At 37.0% G+C, this 14,910-nt stretch overlaps 1 protein-coding gene across 3 annotated transcripts in view; it reads right to left on the reverse strand.

Moving 5' to 3' along the window:
* The window catches only part of LOC149846956 (polyadenylate-binding protein-interacting protein 4-like), a 176,746-nt gene that overhangs the window by 70,901 nt on the left and 90,935 nt on the right, over window positions 1-14,910 (reverse strand). For all 3 annotated transcript variants that reach the window (XM_089996689.1, XM_089996690.1, XM_089996687.1), the window contains 2 exons: window positions 13,103-13,323; window positions 12,825-12,971 (listed from right to left, as the gene is read on the reverse strand). In XM_089996689.1, coding sequence (XP_089852815.1) covers window positions 12,825-12,971; window positions 13,103-13,323 — 368 coding nt within the window. The remainder of the gene's footprint in view (window positions 1-12,824; window positions 12,972-13,102; window positions 13,324-14,910) is intronic.

A 14,910-nucleotide genomic window follows, 5' to 3' on the forward strand; every position in this document is an offset into this window, starting at 1 on the left:
TTTTTAACATGATTTGGGCCTAGGATCCGTTACCCGAATCCAAAAAGAAAAAAAAATATGGGTGTAATAGCAAATAAACTGGTCGAATCCATCATTGGACCCAAGTGGATCCAACCCATGGATCCATTATTGTTCACACAACTCAGATCCACATTTTTTATTCCCCGGATCCAAATCGCTACCGGGTCCACCGTCGCGGGTCGCGGTTCGGACCCGGACCCGGGCCATACCCTGTAAAAAAAAAAAAAAAGGATACAAGGGCTGCCCGATAAAAATAAAGGGGGAACCCCCCCCCCCCCCCCGATAAGTCGCTGGTTAGGGTTCTTTTGAACCCTAACATTTGGAAATGGGAAGGGGGGGGAGGAAGCCGAAGCCGCCGGGCTTCCTTCCTTTTTGGAAGGTCACCCACCTACAAAGGGGGACCCGAACCTCTCTCTCTCTCTCTCTCTCTGTTCTATTCTCTCTCTCACTCTCTTCTCTCTCTCAACCCTCGGATCACCCCCGAGCTCGGGCCTGCTGTGTGAAGCCCTGTCAAGAGACGCAACCGACCTCCTTGCGTGGCTGCCGCAACTCCTTCGCCGGAAAATGGTAGGGTCTCTCTAATTTTTTCTTCAGGTCGATCATGGATTGGGTGGGGTGTGGGTTGTCCAAAACCCAAATGGGTCGACTTGCAAGGGGGGGGAAATTCTCCAATGTTGGGGTTGTCTGTCACCCCAAACCGAAAACCCCAAATTTTTAATTTGGGGGTTTCGGATTTCTGTTTTTAGGGATCGAGCATGTGTGTGTGTGGGGGGTTAGGGAAATAAAATGAGGGGACTTCGAATGGGATTTTTGCTGAGTCCTGTTAAGGGATTCACGAACCTCTAAATAGCTGTACCTGTTCTTTATTTTTTTGGAGTATCTTGCGATTTTCTGCAGTATGGGTCATGGTTGGGTACACTGCTGGGACCCAAACCAATATGACGATTATGTAGTTGTCGAGTATATGAATTTCTGTAAATTTTTTAGTTTGATTTCATGTTAAATTGAACGTGTTGAAATCTTTTGTTTTGTTTAGTTAACTGTTAATCTATCCAGATATTGATGAGTGGTATGCCTGCTAACATTTAGGACTTGGTAAGTTGATACTGTAAGCTGGCGTGACAAAAAGTGTTATAGGTAGTCTGTTCTCAAATCGGTTTTATACCATTTGACAGGGAAGTGACTTCGCTTACTGTTAGCAAGTCTGGTTAGCTGTTGATGGCTATTTCACATTCACTCCATATATCAGACTCTGCTTGTTTTTTTTAGATGATTCTGGTTCTTAATATCCCTTATACTAACATGTTATGTTTTCAAACCCATAAAGTTTAAGGTACGGTTTCACAGGTTACTATTAAGTATATTGTTGTACCACTATTAAGGGTTCTATCTTGCAAATAACCTGTGGAATAAATATATAGAATAGTATGCTGATTCTTAAACACGTAGATTAGTATGTAACCAGGTCACATATCACTCACACACTTAAATACAGGGCTGTTTCGAGTAATTGAATTAAGTGTGGTTTGGTTTTTCGTACACTCGGTTATCAACTAAAGGATTGTATTTTTTTCATCAAGATCTGATATTTGAAGGCAAAATGCTTGGAAACTCATGAATTAGTTCTGTACATATTTTTAAAGATTTCATGAATTGTTTTGGTGCAACTTTATTTAAGCATTATATGAAAGGTTGATGTGTGGCATGCCTAGGACCTGTATGCATAACTTTGGTTAACTTATATTAGGTTGCAATATGTTGATCAATAGGTTGTAACATATGAAAAGTAGCCTTAACTGAGCAGCTTATCATTTTGAAGAAAACTACTTGTAATGGATACATATACATTGTTTGTTTTACCCCAATTTTATGCTCATGGCAAAATTTGCATGCTGAATGGTGATAACCAACAGGCCCAATTACTATAGTTGGACTGTGACCTAATCAATCCAAAACCCCTTGTACCTGTTGGAGGAAAATGTTAAAACTGAATTCTTGCACATGTTGGATTCAAAAGTTATAGGCCTAGATATGCTAGGTGAGTTGTTTCAGCAGTACTCCATTAGCTAGTACTCCATTAGCTGTTGTGTATATGCACCATGCTCAATCGTCTAAAAGGGACTATACCCATTATATTGGAACATAACACAAAATGGTTTGGATGAACTACAACTAGTGTCATATGGGAAACCCAGCCTAATGGGCAATATGGGTTGAATACCCGGTACGGTTACTAGACTATTAGCTTGTATGCTATGGCAATAAAACTGATGAAAAACTTAATATTAAAGGTTGTGCGCCCGACTGGTTTAAAGGCACCGAGGGCCTTGGTGCTTGATGGTTTAAAGACACCGAAACATTACGAATAATAATCAAAACACTAGTAAGGAACTTAAATTTAATTTCTGTGCTTGACTGGTTTTAAGCAATCAATATGGAAAAGGGAATTGGATGGTTTATTCACCTTGGTAACTAAACTAAGGATGAGTATTCTACTGCCGTGGTAGTAGAAGGAAGTCGGGGAAAAGCCCTGTACTTCGGGAAATAAATTTAAATAAAAAGAGTAACCCACTCAGTTTCAGGCTTACCTTGGAGAGAGTAGATGGTACAAAACTCTGGGGACATGTGTTTTGTTTCGAGCGTAAAGCGACTCGTTGGTCCCAGTCCTCAGAGTCGGGGGACCCGGACTACCAATTGTGTCCTAGGTGGTAGTTCCATGTTCTTCTGCAGAAGTTAGGGATGCATCCTGTTTTGGGTTTTGGCCTTTGGGAGTTTCTCTCGGTCACTGGCCGCTCCCTTGGGATTTCAGTCACAGTTAGAATGTTCGGGTTAATAAAACAAGCCTGAATAATATACCCCCGGACATTCTCTTCTGTGATGGTTGCCTTGGCCCGTGTGTACCCGCGGGATAAGAAAAGATAAACATTAACTAGAACAGTTAGGTATCACTATGTTGGAGTCACTAAAGAGACAATTGCTTACTCTTTCATCATGCTTTATATTCGGTGCTTATGAGGAAACGACATCCTAAATTGTGTATTTATTGGTTAATTGAATTCATATTATGGATGTTATTCATGTTAGTGTAAGTTCTGCTTTAATTGTTTAATACATTGCTTAATTGTTGTAGTTGCATAAAAATGCTTTTTGTGCTTAAGTATAACTGTTACATAATCTACCTTTCTATTCAGATATATGTCTATGATTGTTATTGCATCGAATTCCTTATGTGTTTATGTTTAGACTGAAATTCAAACACGCCACCCACATCACACTTGACACATGATCTACTTGCAAGAATAATTACAGTTTTCCTACTTAGACGTGGTAGTCTAATTCCTATAATTTTTATTATTTTCAGGCACAGAGTAGTCCATGAGCGGAACGGGATGAGGCGCAGACCAGGACTGGATCTATTTGTTCCCTGGCGATCCTAATTGCTTTTTGATTGAAATTTTTGTTTTAAGACTGAGGATGTGATAAACTCTGTTTGGATTCTATGATTATTGAAATAAGAATAAAAGGTGGGGTTTGCTTTTACTTTCCTGTATCGTTCTGAAATGCTTAACCTTGTCATCATTTGTTGTTCCGCTTTTAAAAAAAAAAAATCCTCAAAAAAATCTGGGTTAAAATTTCGGGGAGTTACACTAACTAGGGAGGGGATATAAATAATAGACGCTCAACTATTGGTTTATGTGTTTTTATAGGTGACTCCCTAATCTCTTGGCGATGCAAGAAGCAACAGAAGGTGTCTCTCTACTCAACTGAAGTTGAGTATCGCGTCATGGCAACGACTACGTCTGAGTTAGTATGGTTGTGACTACTAGAGGATGTGGGAATTCACACCATAGACCCTTCCAGATTATGCTGTGACAACAAGAGTGTTGTATATATCGCGAGCAATCATACGTTTCATGAGAGGACAAAGACATTGAAATGAATTGTCACTATGTTCGGAAAGAATTTCTACGAAAAACTATCGCAATGCCTTATGTTCCATCAGAGTATCAACTCGCAGACTTCTTCATCAAAGCACTTCCTTCACCCAGATTTCACTTCCTACTTGGCAAACTCTCGGTTGTTGCACCATGAGTTTGAGGGGGGGTGTTAAGATATACATATACGTGTGTGTGTATGTGTGTGTTTATTGTTAACCGAAATACCCATTAGGGGTATTTTGATCTTTTCTCTGTAATAGGTGTCAGCCCATTAGGGGATGACATTTCTGTATTTTATTTCATGTATTTATTTTTTGTCTTTTTCCTTTTTCACCTTTTGTCTTTTTCAGATTTGATGGGACAGCTCCATATAGCTGTTGGAGCTACCCCAACAACTATATTTATGACCGTTGAGTGCAGCCCTAACAGCCATATGGAGCTGCACCCTATTGGCTCCATTGTATTATATATGGGCCTCTTGTGGCCTTGTATTCCCAACTCATTCTTGAGTGCTTCTATGCAATAGCAAGTTTGTAGACCCTTGTGTGGGTGGTTTCATGATTCAATCAAGTATTTTTACTTGATTGAAAGTGTGTTCTTGCATGTGTATCGGATTCAATCTACTTTATTACATGCACTAATGCATAAAAGAATGAAAAGCTTTATTAGATCACGCATAGGCTTTGACCCAAAGCACTAAAGAATTACAAGGGGAGAACCCCTATTTATGAGCCACCAAAAAGGAGCCTTGGAGGGGCCCCACTCATAGACGTTGGAGCCCCTCCAACGGTCACAAGGGGCCCAACGTCTATTTGAGTGGCCCCCCCAAGGTATCTTTTGGTATAAATAAAAAAATAAAAAAAGAAAAAGAAAAGAAAAGAAAAATTACAATCACATTCACGAAAATGAATGTGCGTAAAATTGAGGAAATGACTAAACTACCCTTATGACTAAAATAAGAAAAAATATATATTTTATATATATAAGTGGATAGATACATATACATATATATCATACCTTTAGATATATATAATATATAACATTACAAGATTTAGTAATATAATTTAACACCCTTCCTCAAACTTAGGGCAGGATGACAGAAAGTTTGCCAAGAAGAAAGTTGAAATACGGAGCACACAACGCTTTAGTGAAGAAGTCTGCCAACTGATATTCTGAAGTTACATATGGAAGATCAATAACCCATTTCAGATATGCTTCACGAACATAATGACAGTCCATCTCAATGTGTTTGGTACGCTCATGAAATGTGTGATTTTTGGCAATATAAATTGCACTCTTGTTATCACAACAAAGCTTGGTGAGCCCTTCGACATTAATCCCTATATCTTCTAATAGCTGATGAATCCACACAATTTCTATGGTAGTCGTTATCATGGCTCGATATTCAGCTTCAGTAGATGATAAAGACACTTTTTGCTACTTCTTACATCTCCATGAGATTAGTGAGTCTCCTAAAAACACACAAAAACCAGTAATAAAGTGACGGTTATTTAGGTTATCTCCCCCGTCAGAGTCGGTATAAACAATCAATTTCAATTCAGAAGAGGATAAGAATACTTAATTTCAAACCAGTGGTGGAGTGACATTCTGATATATTCTGAGTGTGGAGGAGCACATAGAGCATTTGAAGATCGTATTGCAGACACTCGGGGAACATAAGCTTTATACTAAGTTCTCTAAGTGTGAGTTTTGGCTCGACAGGGTGATGTTCCTCAGGCACGTAATATCAAAGAAGGGTGTTAAGGTAGATCCAGCGAAGGTAGAGGTAGTGTTGTCTTGAGAGCAATCGAAGACAGTGTCAGAGATAAGGAGTTTCTTGGGGTTGGCAGGGTATTATCGCTGCTTCATCCAGGACTTCTCACGTATAGTTGCTTCGATGACGAAGCTACTGCAGAAGGGGACAAAGTTTGTCTGGTCACCTCAGTGTAAAGAGAGCTTTCAGGAGCTAAAGAAAAGGTTGATCTCAACTCCAATATTGACCTTGCCTTCTAGGTCAGGAGGGTTCGTAGTACACAACGACGCCTCAAAGACCGACCTGGGTTGTGTCTTGATGCAGTACAAGAAAGTCATCGCTTATGCTTCTCGGTAGCTGAAGGTTTACTTCAAGAACTACCCTACGCACGACTTGGAGTTAATAGTTGTTGTCTTTACATTAAAGATTTGGTGTCACAACTTATATGGAGAGCGGTTTGAGGTTCTATCTGACCATAAGAGTCTCAATTATATTTTCAAGTAGAGAGATCTGAATTTGAGGCAACGCAAGTGGTTAGAGTTCCTCAAAGACTATAAATTCGCCATCGCTTACAACCCTAGTAAAGCGAACGTAGTGGCAGAAGCGTTGAGCAGAAAGACATTAGTTACGATAGCCAACTTGATTGGTCGGAGTTGGGACTTACTTGAAGAGTTTGTCAAGTGGCAGCCCCTTGCAGACGAAGCCTGACATATCCTTTATGCAGGGATGAGGGCACGACCCAATATTATCGATCGCATTAAGGAGCTGCAGTCAGTCGATCCGAACTTCGAAAAGTTGTGTGAGATTGCTCAGGAGCCGAATACACAGTTCTATAGTGAAGATGATGGGACTATTATGTTCGAAGACAGATGGTAGGTTCTAAAGGCACTTCAGGAGGAGCTGATGAGAGAGGCCCACAGGTCGAAGTATTACGTTCATCTTGGTAGTACCAAGATGTTCAAGGACCTTCAAAGAACATATTGGTGGAATGGGATGAAACGGGATGTCGCGGAGTTTGTGTCTCAATGTCTTGTCAGCAAGTTAAGATTGAACACCAGAGGCCTGGTGGAATAGTGCAGTCTTTGGACATCCTTAAGTGGAAGTGGGATGACATATTGATGGACTGCATCGTGGGTTTGTCGAAGACCCATCGTCAGCATGATGTCATCTGAGTTATAGTTGATAGACTGACGAAGAGTGCTCATTTTCTTCCGATCAAGGTGAGTCAGAGTTTGGAGAGCCTCACAAATTTGTATATTGATGAGATTGTCCGACTTCACGAGATACCACTTTCTACCATGTCAGACCAAGATCCTCACTTCACGTCTTGTTTTTGGCGTCAGTTGCAGAAGGCCTTACCAAGTTGAAGTTAAGTGCAACTTTCCACCCATAGACTCACGAGTAAACAAAGCGTACGATCCAGAGTCTCGAGGACATGCTTAGAGCATGCATGCTGAATTGGGCAGGAGATTAGGACATGCATGTGAAACTTGCAGAGGTTTTATACAACAATAGTTACCATGTCTGTCATGGCATGGATCTGTATGAAGCTCTATATGGTGGACCATGTAGATCTTCGATATGCTAGGATGAGGTTAAAGTGAGAGCAGTAGAGACTACAGATGCGATCCAACACTATTCAGACCAGGTGCAGATGATTCGCTAGCGGTTAGTTGCAGCACAAAGCCGGCAAAAGAGCTACGTCGACCAACGGCGTAGAGAGCTTAGCTTTGCAATGAGTGATCATGTGTTTGTTCGGATATCGCCTACGAAAAGTGTGTTTAGGTTTAGGAAGAAGGAGAAGCTTAGTCCTTAATATGTTGGACCTTTTGAGATCTGCAAGCGATTTGGCAAGTTAGCTAAACGAGTAGTGCTTCTGCCTCAGTTTTTCAAGATCCACAATGTTTTTCACGTCTTGATGTTGAGGAAGTATGTACCAAACCTCTCACATGTTATTCAGTATGAGGCGGTCGAAGTACAACCAAACTTGATATCGGAGGAGAGACCAGTGGAGATTGTGGATCGCCAGTAGAAGATATTTCAGAGTAGGATGATTTCGTTATGGGCTAGAGGAGTGCACTTGGGAGCCTAAGGAATATTCGCGAACACTACTTACATTTATTCGGTACCTTATAATTTTACGAATGAAATTCTTTAAGGGAGCAAGGATGTAATATCTCATAATTTTTTTAAAATTTTAAGCCCGAAAATAGAATTTTAAATTAAATATTTATATTTATTATAATAAAATCATGGAAAATATTTAAATATGAGATGACATCAACTGGGTCTGGACTTGGTCCAGAGCCCACTGACAAGATCTATAAATGTTAAAAAAATTCGTGAATTTATTTATTTTTAACCTTCAAATTTAAGAAAAATTTGGGTTAAATTCAGGCGAAATTTGAAAGCGAAATTGAGCTAAGACCATAGTTAGATCCGTTTCGAAACGTAAATCTCGTAAGAGATCTGTTTTATTGAAATCGGATCTCGGTTGGTTAAAAAAATGCATTTTTCTAAATTGACCAACCTTTATTTTTTGGACTTTTTCGGTTTGGATCAAACTCGACCCGCTCCGTTGGCCTAATGTTAATATGGATCTGGACCCAATCCAAGATCCATATTGATTAGGACCTGGTCCGGGTTGAGATCCAATTAGATTGGATATAGATTCGGATCATGGATCCAATCTAGACCCATAATCCATCCATTCTATTTTAAAAGTAAAATGAATTTAAAGTTTTTAAAACAAATACCTTAATTTAAAGAGTAAGGCTGAAGTAGAGTTCTAACTGGGGTAGAACTCTACCTCATATGGCCTTTTAGAAGGGGGTGTTCCACCCTAGAATATACCATAGGATATAAATAATAAAAATAATATATATTAAAAAACAAATCTAGAAGGATAAGGTTGTTAGAGGTAGAGTTCTACCTAGAAGGGGGCGTCACCCCCCCTCCCCCCTTTAGTGCCTTTCTAAATTATAAAAGGGTTAGGAAGCCCCTCTCTCTCTATAGAAAACATTTTCTAGAGAGAGAAAAAGAGAGTGAGAGAGGAAGAGCGAAAGAGAGAGAGGTGAAAGAAAAAGAGAGGAGAGAAAATCATGAGTAAAAAGAGATGAGAGAAGAAGAAGAGCATCCTTCTACGATTTTTCCTCCCAGTTTTTTTCTAATCTTTGAATAAGGTATGGGTTTTTCTCTAAATCTGTATGGAAAGGTAGTGTAGGTTGATTCAAGCATGGGTTCGGAGAAAAAAAAAGAAATTTGGTCATAATATATATATATATATATCGGACTACTGATTCATGTGATTGGAACTGATAAATCTATATTTATCAGACTGCTGACTCTTGTGCATGAATCTGATAAATATATACTTATCAATCTATTGATTTATGTGGTAGAACCTGATATATATATATATATGCTTATCAGTTTGTTGATTCATGTATTTGAATATGATATACATATATATTTTAGATCATGTGTTGAATCTGATTTCATAAATGTATTTTTGTAGTTAGTCGATTATATACATGAATCTGATTCTTCATATATTTTTGCAATTAGCAGATTCATGTATAAGAATTTGTTCATATATTTTGCAGTTAGCTGATTCATGTGCATGAATCTGTTCATGTATTTTTTTTGCACGTAGTCGATTATGCATCTGAATCTAATTCATAACATATTTATTTTTGTTATTCATCGACCATGTGCATGAACCTGATGCATATACATATATGTTTGCAGCTAGTGGATTCTTGTACATGCATCTGATCATATATTTTTGCAGTTAGACAATTCATGTGCATGAATCTGATCATGTGTATGAAGATGATCATATGCATATTTGCAGTTAACTGATCATGAATCTGATCAATATATATATATATATATATATTTTTTTTTTTCTGTCAACTGATCAATAACATGAATCTTACCAGAATATATATAAATATATATATTTCTATCAACTGATCAAGTACATGAATCTGATCATGACTTGCTGAATTTTTGTCAGTCGATCAAGTACATGAATCTGATCGTGAGTAGCTGAATTTTATTAGCCGATTAGATACATGAATTTGATCATGATTAGCTGAATTTCTGTCAGCCGATCACATATTTGCAGTTAACTGATCATGAATCTGATCAATATATATATATATATATATATATTTTTTTTTTTCTGTCAACTGATCAATAACATGAATCTTACCAGAATATATATAAATATATATATTTCTATCAACTGATCAAGTACATGAATCTGATCATGACTTGCTGAATTTTTGTCAGTCGATCAAGTACATGAATCTGATCGTGAGTAGCTGAATTTTATTAGCCGATTAGATACATGAATTTGATCATGATTAGCTGAATTTCTGTCAGCCGATCAGGTACATGAATCTGATTGTAGGTAGCTGAATTTCTGTCAGACGATCAGATACATAAATCTGATCATAAACAAACCAGTTTGAAGTCTACTGATCATATGCATGTTTGCAGCCTGCTGATCATTTACATAAATCTGATCTTGTGTAGATCCTTTGCATGTTAGCTTATCATATGCATAAACCTATCATAAATAGATAGGTCTGCAAGCTTTGTGTATGTGTTTGGCCAAATGTGTATTCTTTTTGTATTGTGAATGTACATTCTGAACATAAATTGTGAAATTGTGTATGTTTTATTTTTATTGTAATTTTGCAATGGCATGAATCACTTTTTGAGATTATATTAGTAGTTATGTGTGAATCAGTGTGCGCCTATGTAGGCCAGGAGCATGTGTTGCTCATGTGTTATTGAACTGTTTATGCAACGCAAAATGATTTATGAAAATTATTGATTTTTCAAAATTAATTACACTGTTGAATTATTAGGGCAAGGGTTTGAATTTGTTAATGCATATGTAAACAACCTGTAATTGATTTAAATGATAAAAGAGATCAAAACAGTGTAATAATGTTCTTCTTTAATGTCTCTTCTATAGTGTGAGAATCTTGGATAACGGTCATGCGGGAATATGAGGATACTAAAACTATATATGCAATTGTGTCTCCAAGAACCCGATGTGAGGTTCATGCTCCCGACCATGGTTTTAAGGAGCTTTTCAGTTATAGTTATTGGTATACCAAGAAAGTGGTGTCAATGGTTGAGAATTTTTATTGATGTCACAGCATAAGTTGGAGATTCCTAATGTTCTGATGGAACGTGAGGATTCCTGATATCGGTCGAGAAACAAATGTAGAACTGAGTAAATAAAATACAAATTGTGTGTTAAACTATAACTGAAAACTACCTTGAACCTCGAGAACTTTCTCGTTTTGAGTATCCGCGGGTTTTAAGGAAAAGTGAAAATTAAATTTGTTTGTATTTAATAGGGACATGCATGCAAAAGGAACTCTAATAAATAACTTAAAAAATTATTCATACATGTGCATTTAATCATGCATCTTTTACTATTCAACATTAATTCCATGCATTTCTGAACATTTGATTTAGCATGATATTGTTGAATGCTTGAATGGCAAGTTATTTCTGGTAAATTATTGCTTGTGATTTTCTCTTAAATTTATGCATGATTTAATTTATGTTATTTCCTTTGTTGTTGGATTTTTAGAGGAATTCATACGAGGACTTCGGTGCTTACCTGTTTTCTAAAATTGTTTTTTAGGCACAGAGGCTCGGTGATGCGTAGGACTGGCAGGCCGCAGGACTCGAGGCTTTGTGACTTGGTAGCTTGGGTTCCGACTTGCGTGCAGGAGTAGATTGAGTCAATTTTACATTTTAAACTTTTGATTTATTGATTAATTAAATAAAGTCTAATTTATTAATTTCAATTGAATTTTATGCATGAAATGATTTATGGAATGGATATATTAAATTTGTGATGTACCCCGGGTCCTTGGGAGGTTTTTCGCAATTGTAAAAAATAAATCTACTATTTTTTGAGGTTTAGTTGGGGGTCATTACAATATATATATATATATATATATATATATATATATATATATATAAAGTTAGAAATGACTTGCAGTACAATTTTTTTTATTATTTCAGTATTATACCTAAACTCTAAAATAAACTTATTAAGTTTTTTAAATATCTTGTACTTGTATTGAACATATATTAGTGTGTTATTCTCTTAAATGATCTAGATATTTTTCTAACAAGAGTATATAGTTTTTTATTGTATACGTCATTTCTTAATTATTAATTAATATATTCTCCTAAAAAAACTTCATTTCTTGTTTTTTTTTCGTATCCATCATTTTCCAGTATTTCTCACAATTTCAATTACCGCTTCCTAAACGTTTCCCCCTACCATTTTATATTTGCTTCTCGCTTCCCGAATCCTCCAAAAAATTTAAATGACTTTACCGATTCTGATTCTCGTACTGCTTCCGACTTTTGATTCCTGCTCTGGCAACTATGGTTGAAATGAAGCATAGATAATATTATCATAGTCCAGAAGAAGGTGGTACACTCTACATGCATTATTTCAGATCCCTCCATCAAATTATTATTTAAGGATTGATACATAGGTTATAGTAGTTCAGATTTTTGCTTATATCACCAGGAAAATTTCTTTCCCTTGGAAACATGCCAAAGCAAGTAGAATCACTCTGAAGGATTCCAAAAGCTCCCCCTTAACAGTATACATCTAGAATGTAACAATTTTGTATACAATGTATAGAATGATTTCTTAAGATGGGTTATTAAGCAGCTAACCATCATCCATTCACTCTAAAATGGTATGTACAAGATGAAATATCACATAAGCACATCCTACCATTGCATACCCAAAACACAACCAGAACATTTGCTAGTAAAGAGATTTTGCACAGAAAATATACAAAGACAAATCATTTGGACTGAACAACAATGCAGTGCAGTAAAGTAAGAACTTTTGGGAACCCTCTTTCCTGTCAACCAGGCCCCAGGAAAATACATTTTTGGGTACACTTTCTCTGCTTAAAATAACAGTGATTACTTGTCAATACAAATTCTTGCCGATGACGATCTAAAGACACCCTAAAACCGGAAGCCATATATAGCACATCACATAACACAAAAAAACAAATAGAAAATTGAATTTAAGAGCTCACCCCTAGGCCCATTGGCACACCATGTATATGTGGAACAGTGGATACATTAGCAGGCAAATAAAAAGACCCTTCAGATACGGGAGCCGAAGGTCTTAATGGAGAGACAGATGGGGTGAAACTCTTTGCATTGGGGTTCAGCTTAAACTCCTGGATCATGGTGGGAACAGAGAAATAAAGGTAAATAAGAGATTCCCAGCAGACTATGTAAGGAATTCCATATACAAAGAAATAAAGAGAGAAAATGAGTAAAAAAAGAATGACAGAAAAATAGCCTTTACCTTGGCATAAGGGTTCAATGTTGACTTTTCTGAAGATAATGATCCCACCGATGAGCTTGGAGACAATGCAGGACCACTTGAAACCGAGACAGACACCACACAATCAGAAGTGGATGATGTTGAACAACCAGCTCTAGCTTGATTGTTCCCAGCTTGCACAGGCAGGCTTGTCTTTTCAGATGCCACAGAATCTGAATTTTCTCCCGAAGAACATGAGCTGTCTGGATTTTTCAAGGTGATGAACAAATCACAGTTATTGATAAATCCAGTTGTGGCATTCGCGAAGAAGGTGGAACATATGAAACAACATGTAGTGCCAATGAACCTTTACCAAAGCTAGGTTTCTTCATATTCAGAAAAGGATGTACCTCTAACTCACCTGGTGACATGTACACAATATGTACTTTCTGCTAATAGAATCTAAATTATGCATACTTGAAACAAGTGAAAACAAAAAATAAATAAACAGAGAGAAAAAACATTAGTTTTATTAGAGGTAGAAAGTTTTTACATCCATGAATGCACATGTTCAAAAGAACAGACACGCTTTCCTAAGACCATGCTCCAGCTGGTGATAGTGAATGTCAAACAAATCTAGAAACAGAAAATATGTAGTGATTCAAGTCATTCAAAGGACAGTACATCCCAGGCCAGAAGCATGTAATAGATCACATCTTGGGTGGTAAAGATTACATTCCACCAGTTATAAGAGCTTTATGAAGAAATTGTCATACATGTTCATGAGAATCGAATGCCCATAATCATAAAATCATAGAGCAACTGACCAGCCTGGCTGTACAAAACCCATGTCCTATATACAGCTCACACAAGAAATATTTACTACAAATATTTTCATTGCGTAGAAGTTGTTGACAACATAACCTTCAAATAGAATAGCATTTCGGACAGATGTGAACAAGAAAATATTGAAAAAGGCCATAAATTTAGAAACTCTGGAACTACCCAAGCAATGATCTTTTCTACTTTGCAGAAGTCCTACCAAATGCTATGGTGATGGAAGTAAGAAGAAACATTCTAACTTATTTAACGTAATATTATTATGGGGGTACCAGGTGACTACTTCATGGAGGAAGAACAGCCTACTTTGTCATGATCAACAAGAAACTAAAAGATGGAATGCTTCTCCTATAATAAAAGGGGCCAGCGTTTTTTTTTAATTTCCTCAAACCTGTGACACAGACTTTCCACATAGGACATAACACTCCTTGGAAACCATGGCTTAAATTAGATGAAAAAATAGACAACAGAAAGAGCCATCATTAGAGACTAACTTTACAAGCTGGGATGCAGGAGACCGTTGTAATGAAGCAAGCGGAAATACAATGGAAAACATACTAAGGGTTAACAAGAATATAATAAAGAGTGCACATGCACTAGTCGATCAAGGGACAATAAAAAAATCAAGTGAAAGCAATCACAAAAGCACAAGTGCATACAAGAGCCACTATAGGCAAGCACAATATAAAAAATAAAATGTTATTTACTTGAGAAATGCTTAGCAAAAAGCATAAGAAAAATAAGGGCTGGTCCAATGCCAAGTTGGACTGGCCCAACAGTACCAAAAAAAATACAAAAAACAATTTACCAGTCATCCCATAGTGGGCTGACACTTATTTTATGTGAAAAGACTGAAATACCCATCGTATTTCAGTTTACATAAAAGAACAATATATATATATATATATATATATATATATATATATATACAATACGCTATATTTTAACACTTTGCCCTCAAACTTAAGGTGTGATCACCAAAAGTTTGCCAAGAAGGGATAAAAAACAAG

The sequence above is a fragment of the Nuphar pumila genome, chromosome 2, assembly GCF_984573655.1.
Source record: "Nuphar pumila chromosome 2, dmNupPumi1.hap1.1, whole genome shotgun sequence".
Lineage (NCBI taxonomy): Eukaryota > Viridiplantae > Streptophyta > Magnoliopsida > Nymphaeales > Nymphaeaceae > Nuphar > Nuphar pumila.